At 37.3% G+C, this 21097-nt stretch overlaps 1 protein-coding gene across 1 annotated transcript in view; it reads right to left on the reverse strand.

Moving 5' to 3' along the window:
* Positions 1 to 2118: 2118 nt before the first annotated feature.
* Positions 2119 to 21097, reverse strand: part of LOC309406226 (aldehyde oxidase-like) — a gene marked incomplete at its 3' end in the record, with an annotated part of 43900 nt that continues 24921 nt past the window's right edge. The window contains exons 21-35 of the mRNA XM_082001325.1: positions 20550 to 20674; positions 18949 to 19082; positions 17578 to 17665; positions 16465 to 16551; positions 14019 to 14210; positions 13488 to 13715; positions 12354 to 12449; positions 11521 to 11649; positions 10946 to 11020; positions 8697 to 8749; positions 6288 to 6402; positions 5593 to 5658; positions 4825 to 5013; positions 3217 to 3384; positions 2119 to 2169 (exon numbers count right to left, since the gene is read on the reverse strand). Of these exons, the coding sequence (XP_081857451.1) occupies positions 2119 to 2169; positions 3217 to 3384; positions 4825 to 5013; positions 5593 to 5658; positions 6288 to 6402; positions 8697 to 8749; positions 10946 to 11020; positions 11521 to 11649; positions 12354 to 12449; positions 13488 to 13715; positions 14019 to 14210; positions 16465 to 16551; positions 17578 to 17665; positions 18949 to 19082; positions 20550 to 20674 (1796 nt within the window). The remainder of the gene's footprint in view (positions 2170 to 3216; positions 3385 to 4824; positions 5014 to 5592; positions 5659 to 6287; positions 6403 to 8696; positions 8750 to 10945; positions 11021 to 11520; positions 11650 to 12353; positions 12450 to 13487; positions 13716 to 14018; positions 14211 to 16464; positions 16552 to 17577; positions 17666 to 18948; positions 19083 to 20549; positions 20675 to 21097) is intronic.

Raw genomic sequence — 21097 nt, forward strand, 5'->3', positions numbered from 1 at the left:
AACAGACACATGCAGTGAAACTAAGATGACATTTCAAATCAGAGAAACTAATTATGGAAGCAGCATTAACATTGAATTCAATTTATTTACTTTCTTAAAATATATAAAAGCCAAAGTAATACAAAGAAAGTGAAGAAAAAGAAGTAAAAACCAACTGGGCTTCAGCCGCCTAAATCACACTTCTAGTGCCACTTCTGACAATTGCTATAACCTGCTTGGCCTTCAGTTGCTGTGTCATATCTTCCAGTCCTGTGTTCTCCTATGTTTCTGCTGTCTTATGGCATCTAAAATGGTACTAGACGTCTATGTTTAAGCAGCTGAATTTCACCTACTGATAGCAGTTACAGAGATTCAAACAAACTGATACAAAGATTTCGTATCTTAATAGCCAATGCAAAACCAGTTTAACCTACTAACCTGATTTCTGTCACAGATACAGTATCAACTCATGAAAGGGATGGAAGGCGAGAAGAGAAAATAGTCTGTGGAAAACTGAGGAGCATTGAAATAATAAGAGCCTGCAGGCTGACATGTCAAACAAATTAAAGACATTTATTTTCATTACAAATTAAAGTCTTCATGGCTCTGGGGCAATCTGACCTACGAGAACCATCACCATGCTCAGCAAGGAATAACTGATGTAGAGGTCCACTGAAACTACACATCGAACATACAAACTACCAATTTTCCCAGTTCTACTTTCTTATCAGGGAACCTGCTGCAGTTTTTCAGGTGCTACTTTGGGAAACTTCTGTGGACTCACTAAAAAAGTGAAGTATTTTCTCTGTGTTACGATTTATCACAGATAAAATGCCGAAATCCAAATACCATGGAGCTTTGTGTATTTGTGTGTGACTGTGTGTGTGTGTGCATTCAGAACTGAAATCTCAGCTTTAAGAGGAGGAAAAATTCTCAGTCAGATCAATATTGTGGATTCTGATGCTGATATCTGAATGTTGTGGCTGGAGCTTTCATAATATATTAACTTTTATATATTCTATGTAATTTTTTGGTCTTGTCTTAGGTTACAAATATATACATACTTCAAATTTAATAACAGTAGAATTTCTGTTACCATTTAAATCAGTGCTGCTATATATTTTTTTGTTTTCTCCAGCTGCTGCTATTTCACTGTGGTCTAATCCCACTGCACCCTAGGCAGCATTAGATGACTGATCTTTGCAGATCATCTTTTGATCTCATTGTTTTTTCTATCTTTGTCACCGGAGTGGCCAAGAGTGAGAGAAATCTCTTAACTTTCCTGGCTCAATATAATTACAAGCACAGGATTAAGCACTGCTTAAGAATCCTTTACAGAGACAGGCTCATCCAGTCTTCTAATCAAAGTACACTGAAATCCATGTGAGTTTTCCCATTAAGTTCAGATGATTTTGGCTTCCTCCATGAGAAAAAGAAAGCTTCCAGGGGAAATGCCAACTAAGTGACTCTTCCAACTTTTGGGATAAAATTCATCTCCTATATATGTATGTCAGCCATAGAAATTCGCCTGGCATAGCAAAAGGAAACCATAACTCTTTTTTCTTGCATGTTTTTAACACAAAGATGTCTGTGCCAAAAGAATCTGAAACAACTTTACTACAAATCAGAGCATCATTTCCGATCAAAAAGGGTCTGAATCCAACAAAGGTGGCTCTGATTCTTCAACAAAGATCTCTGCACTCACACTCCACTTCAAGATTCAAATCTAAATTAGAAAATTAGCTAAAGCCATTAAAAAAATAATTTATCATATGAAGTTAAGTGTAATAAGCTGCAGTAATTTATCTAACATAGCTTTATACTTCATCCTAACTTGCTTCTCCTGCAGCATGTGAGCTGTGCTGTTCTGCAGATCTTTCTTGTTGAATATATATGTTTCAAATGCAGGAGATGTATTTCTAGCAATTAAATGCAGTAATTTAAGTGAAGTACTGTAATGGATATACTGGATGGAGAATGAAGATAAGGATAGAAGATGTAATGTGCCTATTTTTGGTAACTGATTCTATTCTGAAAATGAGAAAATATATTTATCTGTGTGTTGATTAGTGTGTATTGGGGCAGTAAATCAGTTTTTCATTCCATTCCATTCAGGTCTTGTGCACGCTGGTTTGTCATTCACACAGATATGGCCCAAGGAGTGGAGGAAGCCGATTCATCATTTGTCATCTAAGAGAACAAACAAGAAATGAAAAGAGTGGCTTGTTAATGTTGTTTGACTGTCAGGCTCCCAATATTGTCCTTATTAGTTGCCTCCAAGTCACTCAGCAGGTGTTCTACAGGAGATACGTACAGAAGATGGCTGGAAGGAAGGTCAGTGATAACTGGGGTCAGGGCCAAACATGGATGGAGAAGCATAGTCTCTGCACTGGTGGACCTCACTTCCCGCAAGCTCCTGCGATGAGAGTAAGCCCATGAACTTAGTGATCTGGGGGCCGATGATGCCCCACCATGGCCACAGAAATACTATGGGAGTAATCTGTGAGAGCTCAAGAGTTTCAATGGCAGAGCCTCAGAGGTTCAGGGATTTTATGGATTTATATGCTGGCAAGGACCTTGCTTCACAGATGTTGTATGCTGAATAAAAACTTAGAAAGAAAAAGAATTGTAATAGCAGTGGGAACATGACTACAGTGAACAGTTGCAGAAAACATGGAATATAAAGGATCAGCATTATAAGAAGTGTATTGCCTCATTTTTTTTCTTCTGTATCCTTTTGTTAGCTCTGAGTCAATTATTTTTCTCCCAAAGAGTACTGAGCATAGCAAGAAGTACCGGAACAAGGTGACAGTGCCAGAGTGCAAGTCACTGGGGGAAAACACCTGGAAGGAGACTGAAGATGCTTGGAGGCTGATCTAGTATTCATTGCATGTTGATAAGAGAGGCTATTTAATCCTCTATGGGATTTGACATACAGAAGAAAGAGAGAGGCTTCAGGGAAAGAGGAGATTGTAAAAATTATGTAAGTAAAAAAAAGATTATACAAACCCAGGGAAATTCCAATGCAATGCTTGAGTGGCATTTGTTGGAATAACTTGTGTGAGTGAGACCCATTACCAGACATTTCAATTACAAGGAGCCATATGATACTGCTGTATACAAAGCATGACCAATTTGAGACATCATTAGGCACTCCACCATTCAAGGATGCCAAAAGCAGTACGCACTTCTACCCAGAGATACTCAAACAGACCCTTCCCCCACCTTCCTATTTACCATCTCAGTAAAGTCATCTGCACAGCCTGCTCGTATTTGTTCAGCAGTCAGAGGACTGTTCAGTGCAAAGGTCTTGTTCATTCCTCTTTCATTCCTCACACTAGTTACTGCATCTCTCAAAGCGAAGAACACAGAGCATCCCAAGAAAAGTCCTGCCTCACCTATCCCCTGAAAAAGAAAAAACCAGTCAAATAGTTGTAGGTTTTGAGCAAATAAGAAGAGTATATGCCATATCAATATCAGCTAGAAAGCTTAAAAATCAGTGATTCAATAGTCCTTCAGTAAGGAAGTTTCTCTTGGATATAATGGAAGCAAGCTTAGATAACACCAAGTCTTCTGATGGTAGCTTCCAGGAAGCTAGAAATGTTGATTTCAAATATTGGCTATTGATTTTAGAATATTTTGGCTCATTGCTAAACTGAAATGTAGAATAACTGGCAGATAAAATTAAAGCAATCCAAACCTAGGTACAGATACAACTAAGAAACAAAGCCTGAATTCATGATAATTCCCTGCAGACAAACACTGAACTCAGTGGGCTTGACATCCTCTCACTGGTTCTGATATAAGATTCACATTTTTTCCTTATCTCAAAGATAGGTCAAATTCACCCTTATTCTGTAGTCCTCTCAGTGCTGTGATATTGAATATTTTAATCTGGATTGGATTGGGACATTGCCACTGAATCTTACTTATGTCCTTGCTAAAATCTGAGAACCAAACGTCTTCCTCAAACATGCTGCATGAAGACAGAATCATGCCTTATTAGAGTGAATTTGAAGGGTAATTATAGGAGATAAGTTCACAGAAAAGGATAAAAGCTCTGTTTGAAGAGAGATATTATCAGCTCTCTAGATCAGCTCAGCTCCAAATTGACTATGTAACTACTTCACCTAGATGATATTTTTTTCAAACAAATACTTTTCTAATTAGGTATCACTGAGAGAGCTTTAAATAGTTTTTAAGGACCTATTTGTTCTTTAATAACTTTTGCCTTAAAATATGCTTTTTCCTCCTGTTGTGCTGTGTTATTTTACTGTATTCTAAAAGCATACCTAATAGTTGAAAAAGCTGAAAATTTGCAGAATTACCTTCATCTTGATTTACCATTTCTACTTATATGCAACTGGCCAGAATATTTGCTGGTGTAAACTGAAGCAATGCTTATACCAGCTGAATACTTGAGTCAATCTCTCATATAAATACACACATACCATCCTATTTCTTACTGCATAACACACATAAGTAAGCTGCACACTCTCATTGCCATTATGATTTCTCCATCAATTTCTTTGTTATTTTTATTCTAACACTTTGGTTTATCACCACATTTTAAAAGCATGGTTTTAAATTCATCTTGCAGCTTCTGTGTATGATCTGTTAACAAAACCATAAAATTACTACTTGCCAGCCATGAAAGATATGCAGCAATATCTCACATTATATCTTTCATATTAGTTTCCCTGATAGCATAAATAAAACAATTTTATGGACACTTGTTTGAAATGCTAAAGAAGGGGAACTGAAAACATATATATATTTTATATCACAGTAATGTCTCTGATTGTCTTGAGATCTAAGAATCAGGCCCTGGGATGGTTTGCTTACCTTGGATGCATAGATGGCATAAGGATTTTGGGAAGATGACAGCAGGGAAACACTAAATCGTTCTGGAATATCACAAACAGCAGGGATCTTATACTGATCTGGACCCCGAGTATAGAGGACTCCTTCTGGAGAGTACTTTAATTCCTCCATTGTGTACAGTCCAATGCCTTGAACAAAGGCACCTTCGATCTTTAAATAAGAAAAGAAATAGCATTTATATTCTCATGTTTGGTAAAATGGGTAAAACTTTGTCAAGTATCACTAGCTGTTAGAAGACTCTTTTCTTTCCAGTTTGCCTAATGGAATTCTTCAACATTTTGGGGCTACCGTGATCGGAAAAACTTGCACACTCCTCTCTGATACCAGGCAGAGACAAATGCTTTCATGATGAAGTGATGCGATCTGTAGACCAGCCTGCAATGAAGAAAGGTGTTTCCCAGCTATCAAGTGGGGAAGGCAGGTCAAGCAACAGGAGACTATAGATCACAAACAGTATTTAAGTCCAGCGGATAGTGGGCATATGTACATACAGGAAGTACTACAGGTTGACACCATGGGTAAAATTCAAGCTTCATTGACATCTACAGGATCTCTGACATTGACTCAGATGGGGCAAGGTTACAACTAAAGGACCTTCTAATATGATCTATGACTTACAACGTTATCTAGTAAGAAATTAATGTTTTCTGAATTAATGAGGTAATCTTCACTTCACATAAGACTATCAATGTAACAGAAATAAGACAGCATGAAATTCTTGGCACATACCTGTCCTATATCCACAGCTGGATTTATGCTGCATCCAATGTCCATAACAATGTCTGTTCTGAGGTTCTGTCAATAAAATTCAAAAGTGTATTACTGAGAGAGATGCATGGAGTGGAGGCATTAGAACATAATGTGGGTTAGAGTTGGTATTCAGTGGAATAACAATGCTAAGATAGAGGCCCTTCCATGAACACAATTTCCAATACTTCATTACAAGCAAAATGGACTTGTCTCAACTTTAACAGAATTTTGGCCAGAGACAGCCCTGCCAGACTTTTTGCCATTGCACAAGGAAATCCTCACACAAATAAGTACAGATAGAGGGCATATGATCAGCAGTCTATGACATTTAGCTGTCTAGATGTTCAAAAGCCTGGAAATAGAATATTTAGCTCTGCTGTAATTTGTTTGCTGGCAAACAGGGAGAGAACAAGCAAAGAGCATGTCAGATGTCTGCCATAAACCAAAGGGTGAATCCATATAACATTAATACAGATGTGCCAAAAGCTGGTTAACACTGTGCAGCTTTCATTATGCTCCACCTGTAATGTGCATTTACATTGTTGATATATTTACTATCATGTCAAGACAGGTGACTTCTTAATGCAAAACCTGAATGGTTGTTGGAGCATCCAGTGATACAAACAAACCTCATTCATATTATTTACAAAACTTCCATGACACTCAGTTATCACCTTGTGATCTCCTGTTAGACAGTTAATTTCAACCTCTGAACAAGCAGCTCCAAAAAGAAAATATGTGAATGGCTGTCCTTCCCCTTTCTCCCAATCCATGTTTTCATTGTAACCTCTGACGGAAGAAACAAAGTCCACAAGAAGAAAATTAATGAATACTTGCATCATAACAAAGCAGATGAACACATGAAATTTTGAAACTACTTTAAGTGAAATCTTAAATAACAGGTCAGAACCCAGCAGTTGAGTTCCATGAAATCCTACAGAGCACTAGCAGTTTAGGTTTGATGGAGCTGGTATTTATATAAAATTTAGCAGAGAAGCAAGCTATTTCAGTTCAGGAGAGTCCATAACCAGGACAATCTTAGAAATATACTAATAAAGACACAGAATACAAATTTAAGGTAATGGTTGCTGAGATAATAGCACATAAGGGAATTCAGAAAAAAGGAGGAAGACTGGTCAGGACCTATGAAAGGGATAAATGAAAGAGTTAAAATTACAGAAATTGGCTACAGAATGACAGGGTTAAAACAGGCATATTGAAATAAAGGTGTAATTACTTAGAAGGGAGTGAGACTGAGGAGGGTAAATTCAACAGACACAAGGGGACAGTGAAATGTGGTATCTCCCAACCATGTAAGCTATGTGACCAAAGCATATTTTCTGACTATATATGACTGAAATATCTTTGTTGAGCATATTTAAACTTATGCGCCATATAACAATTATAGTATAATTCAAAGTATTGAACTGCGCATTGAAAAAAGGATACACAAAATCCACATATTCAACTTCTCACATCCCATCTACCTCAGCTGGCTTTGAGATTCTTGGGTGTGAAGAATATGACTGGATAAGAACTAGATCAATACAGGATTTGAGGCTGAGGGATCTGCAGATGGTTTTGGACACTATTAAATGTCAACAGCAAAGTATGACTGTTGTTCATTGCTTTGGAGCTATCAACATTCCTAAAGGCCTACGTAAGCAGAAAGCGTATTTGAACAGCCCTAACAGCAGGAAGAGACATTTCGTTTGGGCTTTGTGTGTTTTAAATAAGTATAGGTTTGCAAAGTGCCTCTTCAACTTACTCCAGACTGCCTGAATACCTGAAAAGTTGCTATTGATAAGTAGGTAAATACAGGTGGATGGAGAGCACAGCAGGCTAAGAGAGAAGTTTTGCTTTGAATCCCACCTCAGTTATAACATAGGAAATTTTCCTTTCTGGTTCTTTATAAACACTGTGAAAGAATTCAGGCTGCACTGAGAGAAAGCAATAGGAATTGTGTTTAAGATTACCGTGTCCTACAATAGCATGCTGTTATGAACAAATCCATCTAAGAATATATATCTGGTGAGAATTTTCTGAGGCTCCAGAACCAGAGAGGTCAAAATAATGACTCCAAAACTAGGGTCAGGGAGCAACCCCACTTCTCATGTGAGCACTAAGTCCTCCCATAGCTTTCAATTAGTGCTGAATCATGGCATCTGATTCATGAGTTAAGTTTTAAAAGAAAAATTTACCATAAGCTTTCTCTTAAACACTACCAGATGTTTTAAATTCTCCTTCTTCTAAAGATAAATATCCTTAAGGTACAGACCTATACTTAAATGTGCCTAATTTTCCACAAATGCATCTGGTTGCTAATTACACATGTGTGCTGGATAAATATTCTAATGCTGCCACTCATTCTTCCTGTCATGCAACTCGGTGTGATCATGTTTGTGGGTAAAAGTGTAAATAATTTGTAGTCCAACAATATTTATAGCTTATAGCAATACAGCCTCCAGTAAATAAACTATACCCCACTTTGCACACCTGCTGTTATGGGCAGCAGTCGCTTTCTTAGAATCATAAAAACATTAAGGTTGGAAAAGACCTTTAAGATCATCAAGTCCAAACATCAACCCAACACCACCATGCCCATTAAACCATGTCCTGAAGTGCCAGGTCTACACGTTTTCTGAACATATCCAGTGATGGTGACTCCACCGCTTCCCTGGGCAGCCTGTTCCAATGTTTGACCACTCTTTCAGTGAAGAAATTTTTCCTAATATCCAATCTAAACCTCCCCTGGCACAACTTGAGGGCATTTCCTCTCATCCTTCTTGATGCCTCCTGGTTTGCTAATGGCTGAATCATGGAGCAAAGATGGGACAAAATATTATTTTCATACTTTCTAGAGAGTCCACATAGGGCTAGGCATAGACATAACACTTAAACTTTATATTCCAACCCACCATATATCAAACAATTACATAAAACCCCAAACAATTACCATAAAAGCCATAAGCTGAGCCATTAGACAAAACTATTGGACAGGATCTTCTATTCACAGAATTGGTTATGTTCAGAAATCAGTCCTGGTCTAACCTGTGCATTTTTAAGGAACAAAAATATATTACCTAAAGTAGCCAGTAGCTGAAAGACTCACACTCTGTTCAAAAGCTTCTTTAATCTGTAAAATATAGCAGTGTTTGTGGTAAACCAAGGAAGGAGTCAAGAAGGAACACAGCATACATATATTTACTTTATTTACATATATTTACACATATTTAGTTAAAAAACAAACTGTAACAAATTGTAAAGAAAGGAAGACCAGCCGAGTTAAGCATGTTTAGCTGCACATGGTGCCTAATACCACAGAACTAAACCCACTTTGGACAAGCAATCTGAATTGGCAATTCTTGTCTTTTGGCAATAAGGAATAGACCTGTCAACAGTAGCGCTCTTGCAGAATCTTTATTACTGGTAATGTCATAGTCAGAAAGGGCCCTGCTCAATATCCTGCTCAAGTTCAATAGAAATGGGTCCCTCTTTGTCAATTGAGCAGATCTGGTTGATAAGTCACTGAGATAAAAGATTTGTATGCCCTATTGGCACAAAAGTGACAGTTGACAAGAGAAATGCTCTTGACTGTGTTCTTCTGCTAGTAGTAAAAATGACAGTGTGAGGTCCCAAATCTATTCCCTTTCAGTTAGATTTACTCAGTTTACAAGTCTAGAATTTTTTTTTTTAATTTTTAATTAATAGTAAATACAGAATCACAGAATCACTAGGTTGGAAAGGACCTTCAAGGTCATCAAGTCCAACCATTAATCCAGCACCACCATGTCCCCTAAACCATGTCCTGAAGCACCACATCCACACGTTTTTTGAACACTTCCAGAGATGGCGACTCCACCACCTCCCTGGGCAGCCTGTTCCAATGCCTGACCACTCTCTCAGTGAAGAAATTTTTCCTAATATCCAATCTAAACCTCCCCTGGCACAACTTGAGGCCATTTCCTCTTGTCCTATCACTAGTTACTTGGGAGAAGAGACCAACACCCTCGTCACCACAACTCCCTTTCAGGTAGTTGTAGAGAGCGATAAGGTCTCCTCTAAGCCTCCTCTTCTCCAGACTGAACAACCCCAGTTCCCTCAGCCGCTCCTCATAAGACTTGTGCTCCAGACCCCTCACCAGCTTTGTGAGGTATCACCCTCTTGTAGTGAGGGGCCCAAAACTGAACACAGTATTCAAGGTGCGGCCTCACCAGTGCCGAGTACAGGGGCACAATCACTTCCCTACTCTGACTTTGCAAGAATTACTGACTTTGCAAGATGTAAAATTACTTCTTTGCATATATTAACATTCTTTCTTAGGTCAGCCATTTCTGCTAATATTTTGGGTGTGTCTGAATTATCCAAATCAATTTGGCACCTATTAGAGGAGATTATCTTTGCATACATAGCTGTCAGTTATCAAGCTACCACATGTATTCCAATATTATTTGCTATTGCTAGGAATTACTACTGCCAAGAAAGTGTTTACATTTTTGCAGTTATTATAGTATTTAATCACTTGAGAAGAAACACCCTACTGTACTGGATCAGTAAATGTCTCAAGATAGGGATTGTCCTTTTCATTAGGCCATAGATAACAAGTAATACTGGATAAGAAGACATAACAAACAGGTTTTCTTTTAACATCTCAAAACTAAATTCTCAGCCATATCTTCATAAAAATAGTTAATATTATAGCAGAAAGCTCTTAGTTAGGAAAATTCAGTTTCTAGCCCAGTTTCAAGTGGGCACCAGGCAGGGGCCATTTCTATAAATAGCTTTAGCACTACTTCTGTACTACTCTACTGCAAATGTAACTAATATTATAACTAATTGCATATTAGAGCAACGGCAGCAAGGATTCCTGCTACATTTTTGCAGTTCTGTAATACACTGCACCTGGAAGAGAGATGGAAGGAAGAGGTTGAGAAGGCTTCTCTTTATTGATTTGGTAAAAATAAAGAACAGTCATGTAGGAAAACTGACATTGTACACATATACCCTGACAATGTTCTGGCAACAGCTTGTCTGAAGGTAAGCTGGGTGGGTCATGTTATTGCACAAGTGGATACGTTTTGTATATTAAAAACTTCTGTGCCCCCAAATGTGACTTCACAGATAGCTTCCCTCCTTTCCAACTTATGAACTGGGGATTGTTTCCCACATATCTAAACCAAGCACCTACACTCCATCTTTCTGTGAAATAACCTGTTTCTGCAGTTTTTAACTTTAGGATTATTAGGCTGAGAAGACAGATAGAGACTACACTCCATATACCACAGTTTCTGCAAGCACACAAAACACATTTAGTAGGATTCACATGTCTTACCCAATCATTCCAGGTCCCTTTTGGGTTCCTGTTGATGATAGATTGCAGGCGTTTTAGAAGAGTTTGGCAAGCATCCTGGTGAGAAGTCAGGAGAATATAACACAAAATTAACACAGATACATTTGGCACTATTCAAGATATGTTCTAGTTAGTACTTAATTAGTATATGCTTTACTGTCATCTTGGTTTGAAAAAGTATGGTAGGAATTGTCATTCTAATTGCATAGACACAAGCCTTATTAAGGGTTAAGTTACAAGGACTAGAATCTGCATGAATCAGTAGATTTAGAACAGGAACAGGATACAAGATTTATATGGGACTAGTTAGTTTGTTAGATGAAACAGGATTCTGTCAAACATAAGCCTTTTGGGGAGAGCTCAGGTCATATTCTGAAAACTCATAAGCACCATTACTGAGAAACTGTCAACAACTCATATTTCTTCTTGGCAATCTCCAGCGGTATTATTGGTAATCTCAAACTTGATTTCTATGGGATCACCAATGCTTAAAGTTTGGCAGGCATTAAATACCACAAAGAATAGGGTGTTTTATTAAACTAAATACTACTTTTTACCTTCACAGCCATGCCATTGACATCTGTCCCTGCAGATCCTGCTGAGGCACATGCATTAGGAACAGTTGTTGTGCTTGTTTCACAAAAGTGAATACATGACATGGGGATGTTCAATTCCCGACTAGCAACCTGTTTCAGGGAGAACAACATATTCTTCTCTGTCTTAGAAACATTCTAAACACTCCAACAGTTACCTAGTACTTGCTAGAAGTCAGCAATACCAGGAAAGATAAAGTTTTAGCACGTCCTCTTCCAACCTCCAGCTGCAATTATTGTGCCCAGTTTGTCAGCACAAAGAAATAGAAAAGGGCAGCAATGTTTTAGCTGTACTCAAACTCTGGATTGAGACTCTGGAGTCCTACATTCAATTACCAATTTTGCTGCTTATATCCTGTATGACTTAGGGCAATTTATACAGGCCCAGATCCCAAGCGTTCATTGACTTGATAAATATCTTTACAGTTCTGTCTCTCAATTATCTATTAAACCAATATGATCATAATAATACCATCTGGACTGTATACTAATCTGAATACTGACTGTGTTTTTTACCATGGGTTTTATGGGATCAGCCCCCAAAAAATCTTATTTCTAACAAGCCTCTTCACATACCATTGGAAGAATAAAAACCAATCTCTTTTTTCTTCCTACTGTCTCTATAACTCTTAATGAAGGCATCTTTGCTTTCTAACTCATCAATGCAAAGAAGCAGTGGCTATGCTGATAAAGAAACTGTCCTACTACTACACTAACTAACCAAAAGAAAACCTTCATGCTGTTTATCTGCATGACAGATAAAGCACAAGGTAATATTTGTTTGGATCATTTGTTACCTGGATCATTTTTGTATGAATACCCTGCCCCATTTCAATTCCACCATGTGTCAGAAGCACAGACCCATCAGTATAAATATGAACCAGAGCAGCAGCCTAAAAAAGAAAAACAAAATCAAGATTAGACTAGTGAGAAATGTGTTCTATATGGTGATGAATTGATGAATCACTCAGACACGGTTTTGAAGTGTATTTCAATATATCTGTTTAATGCTTTTGAATAGAAGGCAAAATTTAGAATGCTCTTCCTCTACAATGAGCTTCAAAAGAAAAAGATACAAATGCTTGGAGGTCTGCTTTTTCTGTTGCTAGATCCTGAAATAAATCTACACCTGGCAACAGTATCTCAATGGTTCCAAAAGAAGCTGGAGGACCTCCCTCACCAGTGGCTGTACATGCAAATTGCTGCAAGTTCCATTTTCTCTCTCACTGATGTTTGAGAGCCTTTGGACACAGGTTTTTCAACAGCATAAACTGGGCAGGCTGTCAGCATTAGACACAGAAGAAAGGTTCTGAACGACATTTTCCTCCTAGATTCAACTGGAAGTAGCACTGTAAAGTCTTGATCAGAGACAGCCAGTTTGATATGATACAAGTCAGTCAATTTTCAATTGATAAAATGCTGTCTATTCCAGAAGCACTGGACACCTATATTAAACAAAATACAAAGACCCAAAATACTACTGTCCTCTTTTCTTCCATAAACTTAGTCTTTGATAGCATCAAAGGGTTAAGTCTTTAAGAACAGCATCCCAACACACACCCCTGGTCAGAAGGAGTAAGCTCAGAGCTATTCCTAGAATGGATAACTTATCCAATGAACACTTTGCCATTAGTCCTCAAAAACTTTTCATAAAAGTGTTCAACTCATCTATACCAATACCACATCACAAGAGATGGGACTGGCATTTAAGTAGGCAGGGTCCAAGCTGCCTTGGTCCTGAAATGCAAACAACTTTGGTCTCAGTTTAAAGAGAGCTAGAAGCTAATGTAGCCTTTAGGTTATAACCATTAGGAGGACAATAGTTTTGCAGAAGTTGAAAGGTAACGCATTTTTTTTGTATCCTAGGGTAGAGTAACTGGAAAATTCTATGGACAAAAAGCTTAGCTCACCTGTTCTTTAAAGAAACTCACCTGGGAAAGATAACGTGTGCCTAGTCCAAATGGAAACTTCATTGGTACAATGGCAATCCCTTTTTTCTTCCAGTAATTTTGTTTGTTAAATTCATTGATAGCTGTTTTCCTACTGTAATATGCAGATTTCTCCATACATTCATTCCAACACCGTATTAAGTTTCGTGGATCAAACTTTTGTTTGAAGTGTGTCTGGTCATTCTCCTTATACATATTTATTTCCCTAATCTGAAATAATAAAATTAACAGTTATTACACAATCCTGTTAAAGGCAGACTGAGCATTTGGGGGGATTAGTAAACAACAAGAAGATTACCATATGTTTTTTGAACAATTACCAGTTTGGTTCAGTTTGTAAGAGCATGCTATTCATTCAACAACCAGATATTGATTTAAAAAAATAGGAATTTTAGCACAAATTATGTTTGACTTAGAAAAGATTTGCTCAAACAATTGAGCTAATCTAAAAGGTTTTAACTTTCTAACTGCATAGACTTCATTTCAGGAGAGAAGATGCCTTCATTTCGTCACCTTTTCTGGTGATAAACCGGTTTTATCTGCAACTCCTGTTATCCAAGTTTCCGTCACCAGTGCTGACTGGGGAAAGCCAAACCCTCGGAATGCTGTGTTTGATGGCAAGTTTGTTTTGCAGGCATAAGCCCAGCATCTCAAGTTGGGAATCTTGTATGCATTGTCCATTTTTAATATGGCTACTTCTGCTACCTGAGGTAGAGGACAAACATATAGTTAAATGTCAGAACAGTGCTTCTTTCAAATTTACATTTAAATCTTCCTCATCTCATATAAAGGCCTTAACTTGAGACAGTTGGCTTTAAAATTGTGTTTTTGTCAGTCATTGGTAGTAAGAATACTCTTACGCACACATACAGACTTTATTCATATATTTCTCATGCAGCATGTTAGTTTCCAGTTCTTTTTTGATATTCACAGAACACAGCTGATGTTACTAGTAGTTGAGTGCTGGTCAGTAGTTAAGCATGTAACAAATACTTCATTTTACAATTGATTTTGCTCCTGTTTCAATATCAAAAGCCACACAGAACTAAAAATAGGCAGATTAGGTTTAAAGCAATAGGAGCTATGAAAGGAACTGAGGAAAGCATTATGAATTATCATTGTGTGAATGAGTTATCATTCCATCATGTCCTATGGAAATGCACAGTTAAGGTTTAGTTCCACCAGAAAGCATATGTACTGCAGTTTACAGTGTCTTCTGGTTTTTATGTTTTTCTTTTAGAGATTTCACATGACAAACCCAAAAACAGAAAAAAAGGAAAATCTCTTATTAGATACCTCAAATTAGGCTCTAGGAGTCAGTATCAAGACAAATAAATAAACTGTCTCTCTTCAATACTAAGTAGATTTCTCAGAATGGCAAATTTAACCCTGTATTCCTACTGTTCCCGTTGAGCTTTAAACAATAAACTTCAAAACATTTCTGCATAGAAACAGCTGAAGACAGTTTTGCTGTAATAGCTGTGCATATGAATAACGTCATCTAATGCTACCTTTTCACATAGGAAATAGAAGTTGAAATGTTATTTGCATAATGAAAAAAGACAGTCTTTTTTTTCATTATTATTATGACCACAACTTTTATGGACTTCAGAGAAAGTATGTATATGAAGCTGATCAGTCTTAAGAAGGTTATTGATGAATCAGAGTGAATACAATGTATTGTTATAACTCTTAGCTATGCCGAAGTTTCTTCCCAGAAATGTCTGTTCTAATCTTACAAAGTCACAGAAAGTTAAAACATATTATTAATTGTTGACGGAACAATAACTAAGTTAATGGTATTCAACTCCCATGCTGGAAGACCAGTCTGTATTACGATGAGCATCAAGTATCTTGGCTCTCTCTAGGGCTAAGCTCCCATAGAATAAGGTCCTCTCTAAAGAATCAATCCCAAAATACTGTCTTGGGAACACACAGATAAGTCACACTGGTCCAGAAAAAACCCTGGACTGTAAGTTTGGTAAAGCTTATGATTTTATTTCCAATAAGCCTATGTCTCCTTTAAAAGTATTGAATTATTATTACTATACTAATAGAATCAAATGGAATCACACAGCTAGACCACTGGTTATTGATCTAATTAATTAGGGAATGATGTTAGAGAGTTAGGCTGTTATCACCTGTGCTATTCCAGCTGCAGCTGAGTTGGGTGGAAAGGTTACTCGGTTATCACTGCCTCCAATTCTAGGTCCACCAGCTTCATTGTATCATTGTAGAACTTCATCTTAAGATGGTTCTGACATGTGATCTGCATTAATGTACATGTTTTTAATCATGGTTTTTTTTTTATCCCAGGTTATTTTTCAGAACCAGGTTAGGCACCAATAGCATGGGCAGTTACACTGACAGATTTTAGAGTGCAGAAAATACCCATAGGTGGGGCAGTAGATGAGGAGTAGTAACCTCAACGAACAATTCAGTTACAGCTAGAATAGCCCAGGCAAACACAAATGGCTAGTGACTTATACGAAAGCAAGCAACTTTTTATACTTTTCAGACCTGTAAGTGAGGAACTGAGGTAATTCATTTCCTCACTTCCTAGAAATAGTAACAGGACAACTATTACTATGAATTTTCTGAAGTCTAAGAAAGGTCTTCCCAGCCTTGTAGACATAAAACTTTAGACAGGCCACAAATGCAGGTACTATGTATTTTAAAAGGAATACATTGTTAGTTGACATGTTTGTTATGGGAAAATAAACTTGAGAAATCATTCATTAAGCAAATGTGTAAGAAAATATCAAAAAGTAGTATAGTGCTTCACTGAACTGAATATGGAAATGTTAAACTACTAAGTGTAGATTTACCAACAACTCACAGTACCTACATCAAAAGGCTATATGATTAACAATAAATGTGCAAGGGAATTTGGCCTTCATCATTTTCCAGCTAATGATTCCTCCCTGTTATAAGATTTGTCAGCTTATAAAGTCTTTACCAGGACAGATTCATCAGGGGTGCATCCTCCATTAATGTAATATTTGGCATCCACAGCTCTGATCCTACCATCATTCATGAAGCCAACCTAGAAGGATCAACAACAACTTATTTAGATTTTGGCATTCATTCATTTCTTCAGTGCTCGTATATTTTGAAAATTTATATAACCTACACAGTTAGGGTCATATTGCACTATTAATTTCTGGGCAGCATTCACTGAAACTATAGAAGGGCAAGAGAGAAAGAAGTATGCTCCTAAGATATTGGTTTTCCCACCTGGCATCTGTGATCTGTATAGGTACAGCATACAAGCAACATCAGCCTATTGGGAAAGGAAGCAGCAGGGAAGCCCGGTGGCTTCCTGTATATTGCCTGAGATGGCTGATAAGCGCGTCCCCTAGAAATGTTCACTGTAGACAAAGCCAAATCCCACTCCAACTGTAAGAATAGTGTCTGGCAGATGGAGTATGACATTTGTTTTTCTTAATGAATAAATGGTATCTTTATCTCACATCTCTCTTTTCACTTGTTGCGACTAATAGTTCCCGAATTCTCAACTTGAGCTAGATCTCATTTTCAAGTTTAGGGAAACATCTTATAAAACATTTACTTTACCTATGTAGTAGAGATGGAAAAGAAGGCTGAAATTGTCCTAATGAATAGTTATGACTTATGACAGTCCATGAGCAGGGAAAAGATTAATTTCCTCCACAGGGTGAGTTTTCCTGTATGACACTGTTTCTGTGAAAAACTAGCTGCTCCTTTGTGTGAACCTAACCATACGGACAGCTTAAAATAAACCTCTGCAGAAGAATTTTAAGCTAGTTTGGCTTCCTGTTCCCAGAAGGAAAAACAGAAAGAGCTACAAAAGGAAAAGGACACAAAGGGACTAGGAAAAAATCAAAACAAAACCCTGCAGAGACAGAGGCAGAAGCAGAGAAAGGGCTGTACAGCAACTTTATCTCTCAGTTTGCTGGCTAGTAGTTTTGTTTTAAAATTGAATTGATTATACTCCTTTTCATTTCTAGAAGAAATACTAACCAGTAACACTGAAAGACTTATTCACAGAATATGGGGAGGTATTTTTTCACTGAATTCTTGTGGAACTCACTTTATATTTACCAATAAAAGGATGTCGGCCACCAGTGATTAACATATCATCCCCTCGGCTCAGAATAAGACGGACTGCTCTGCTGGTTCTAAATCAACAAAAGAAAATTCAGATTTCAGCCAGAATGTTGTTAACAAGATAGCTATTCATCACATATCCAGATCTAGCCATGCATATAAACATGCATTTAGATTAAACTTAACTTTAATAGGTTTAAATATATGCTTGAAACTATATCCAGAGTTCATTTTTTTTTGCATTTACAATCACGTCTGAATTTTCATGTCTTGAAAGCCAATGAGATAACTCAGTGCAAACTTTTTTTGAAGAAAAAGTTATTTCAGTGTTAAGACTGAACTGTGTTAAGTGAGCTAACAGCAGTTAGCATTCAACCTTAAGCATGAAATAGTTGCCTCTTAGCTATTCAGAATAGTACTGAAATAGGGTGCTTTGGAATAAAACCAAAACATGGATAAAAATAAAAATATGAAAATTAGTCTACAAATGCATATACCATTTAAAATAGTTACTTTTGAAAAAATGGACATAAGATGTAAAATAAGGTCCTAACAAGGAAAAAGATTGTTTAAACTATAAAAAAAGATTATTTTAGCATGGCCTGGTTAATCCAAAACACAGATAAGGTAGCCAAAAATAATCAAGAGCACTTTGTACAACAATGATGGTAGTAACAAGAGAAATGTATTGAGCTAACCACTCAGATTACAAGATCATTTTGGCTAAGACAGGATGTAGCCTGATTTGCATTCCACAGCAAATCAGTTACACTTATAAAAAAGGTTACTATCCCCTGACAGCTAATTGCCAATATTGTCCTGCCAAATTTGGAGGGTGGGGGATAGAGCTTTATGTGTTAAATTTCCTAAACTAATTCAAGCAGTATTAGCAAAAACATAATACCTAATAGATTTAAGCTAATTTTGACTGAAAGATATTGGGGACTGAACTAGAAGTACTTGTTCTTAAAAGCAGTTCCATTCATGAACTCTTCCTTCTGTGTCAGTTCACATCTGGACAGTTAATGTCATGTTTTGAATGTACATACAAAGCATCAGTAGTTAGGGACTGGTCCTTTTGAAATGCTCAATCATTTCAAGAATATTTCTAGCTTATACTAATACCAATTTCTTCAAGTCTCATTAATTTAGTTGAGGCTAGAGCTGCTTATGTTAAGCAGTCTAACAAAACAAAACAAAGAAATGCACTAAACAGTTTTACAAAATGTGAACAGTCAGGATTTTATGACTTTTTGCTATCAACTTTGGGAAAGGAGAAAGCATTTTAGCCAAAATGCAAAACTTGTTCACCTCATTTTCTCTTCATATCCCAATACACACATACTGCACTTACTTGTTTGCTGCCACTGCAGCAACTGATGCCAGTAAGCCAGCTTTCAGGAGTTTCCCACCAAAAGCTCCACCAACTCGTTTAACATGGCACATGATCCTATTGGCTGGAATGCCTAAACTTGCAGCTACCATCTCCTGTATAAAACCAGTTTTAATCTTTTATTCCATCTCAAACTAAGCATAAAGGTTAGGTTCAGAAATAAAAGCCTTTTCTAGAAAACTGTTCCATAGATGTTTCTAGGGTTTTATTTTTTTAATCAGATGAAAATAATTTTTCCTTCAGCCTAGGTTAAATAGCAAGAAAAAGATAAGAACAAACACTCCGCAGTGTTCACATTTAAAATCTCCACCATGGAGGCCATGAAAGGGCCATGGACAGAAGTGAAGAATAATACTCTTGGATTTCATTATCTAAACAGTAAGAAGCTTCAGATATAAGAAAAAGGGATACGAATATTTTTTTATTATTTTTATTACTAAGGTCATAAATTTGATTTTAATTTTTAACTCAAACAAACTCATTCTTTTTTAATAATCTAAGGTCTTGCTAGTATCAGGAATATTCTTGCTTCACTTCATTTTTTTCAAGCACGAAGTTCTTCATGTTTCTTGGCTATTGGCAACGTAATAATACTGGAAATGAAAAAAGGAGCCAAACTGGGCTTTGAACACAAAATGCCAGTGTTCAGTCTGAAATACTATCAATTTCATGCACCATAGCTATTGCTATGCAGACCATATGTTATGTCAGCATTTGCTTTACCATTTACCATCATGAAAATGATCAGAGGGCTGGAACACCTCCTGTGAAGAAAGACTGAGAGAGTTGGTGTTTTTCAGCCTGGAGAAGAGAAGGCCCCAGGGAGACCTTATTGTGGTTTTTCAATATATAAAGGAGGCTTATAAGAAACAGAGAAAGACTCTTACCAGTGCCTGTACTGACAGGACAAAGGGCAATGGTTTTAAATTGAAAGATGGTAGGTTTAGATTGGACATAAGAAAGAAATTTTTTACAATGAGGGTGGCAAGACACTGGAACAGGTTAAGGTTGCCCCATCATTGGAAGTGTTCAAGGTCAGGTTGGACAGGGCTTTGAGAAACTTGATCTGGTGAAAGATAACCCTGTCCATGGCAGGGGGGTTGGATTAGATGACCTTTAAAAGTTCCTTCAAACTCAAACCATTCTATGGTCATGATTTTGGCATGGAGCAGCAGTCTCACCTACAGCTATTAGAGTTGATCAAACCCTCAGCAGACTCTTACTCTGCAGGGTGCTGATTGCTCCTCACCTCAATGGAAAGCTAAGGGGGATGGAGGAGACCCAGCACTCCACAGGGAGTTTTTCACATCTACACTAGTGGGGCATGCAGTACTTTGTTCAAAGGGAAATAAGAGGCTTTTCCTTCCTCCTTATCCTCACAGTCTAGTGGTCAGTGTTTAGAAGGATACAGCAGTACTACAAAGCAGCTGTTGTTGGATAATCCAGATGTGCAATTTCATGTTCCTACTGCTTCTAAACTGTTAAGATAGATTTGTAAACCAAACTTAAAAAGTTCTATTGTCACAGGTTCAAACACTTTCTCTGAGAATGCTCTGTATTACCTGAATAATTGCTGGATGCTGTGTTGACACATACACATCCATTTCTTTATCCTCTCCTTTTGGAACAGCAAGCACACTCTGAGTCTCCATGTAAAAGTGTTCCTGTCCCCCAATGTGAATCTCTCCTAATCCAAAGAGAAAAACACAAGTGTTTCTGAGGGAAAAGGACAGAAGAAACAAACCAGGAAAGAACTAACTGTCCATCATCATATAAATTATGGTAATCAGTATCAAATCTTCCGATGCTTCTTGTATGAAGGAGCAACATCTGAAATAAAAACACAGATGAAATTCCTTGCAGGATTAAATTGGTCTTGTTCCAGTGGCATCAACAGAACTTGATTAACAATAGAACAATATTGCCTACAAGCGGTGACAATATTAAATAAAACATAGATAAATTAAAGCATGAACATACTGGACCAGGTCAAAAAGGCAGCCACCAAGATGGTCAGGACCCCAGGAAGTATGAAGCTGAGAGAACTGGACTTACTCATGCATAAGAAGAAAAGGGTTAAGAGGAGACCTTATTGCTATCTACAACTACC

The sequence above is a fragment of the Phaethon aethereus genome (assembly GCF_964289735.1).
Source record: "Phaethon aethereus genome assembly, chromosome: 6".
Classification (NCBI taxonomy): domain Eukaryota; kingdom Metazoa; phylum Chordata; class Aves; order Phaethontiformes; family Phaethontidae; genus Phaethon; species Phaethon aethereus.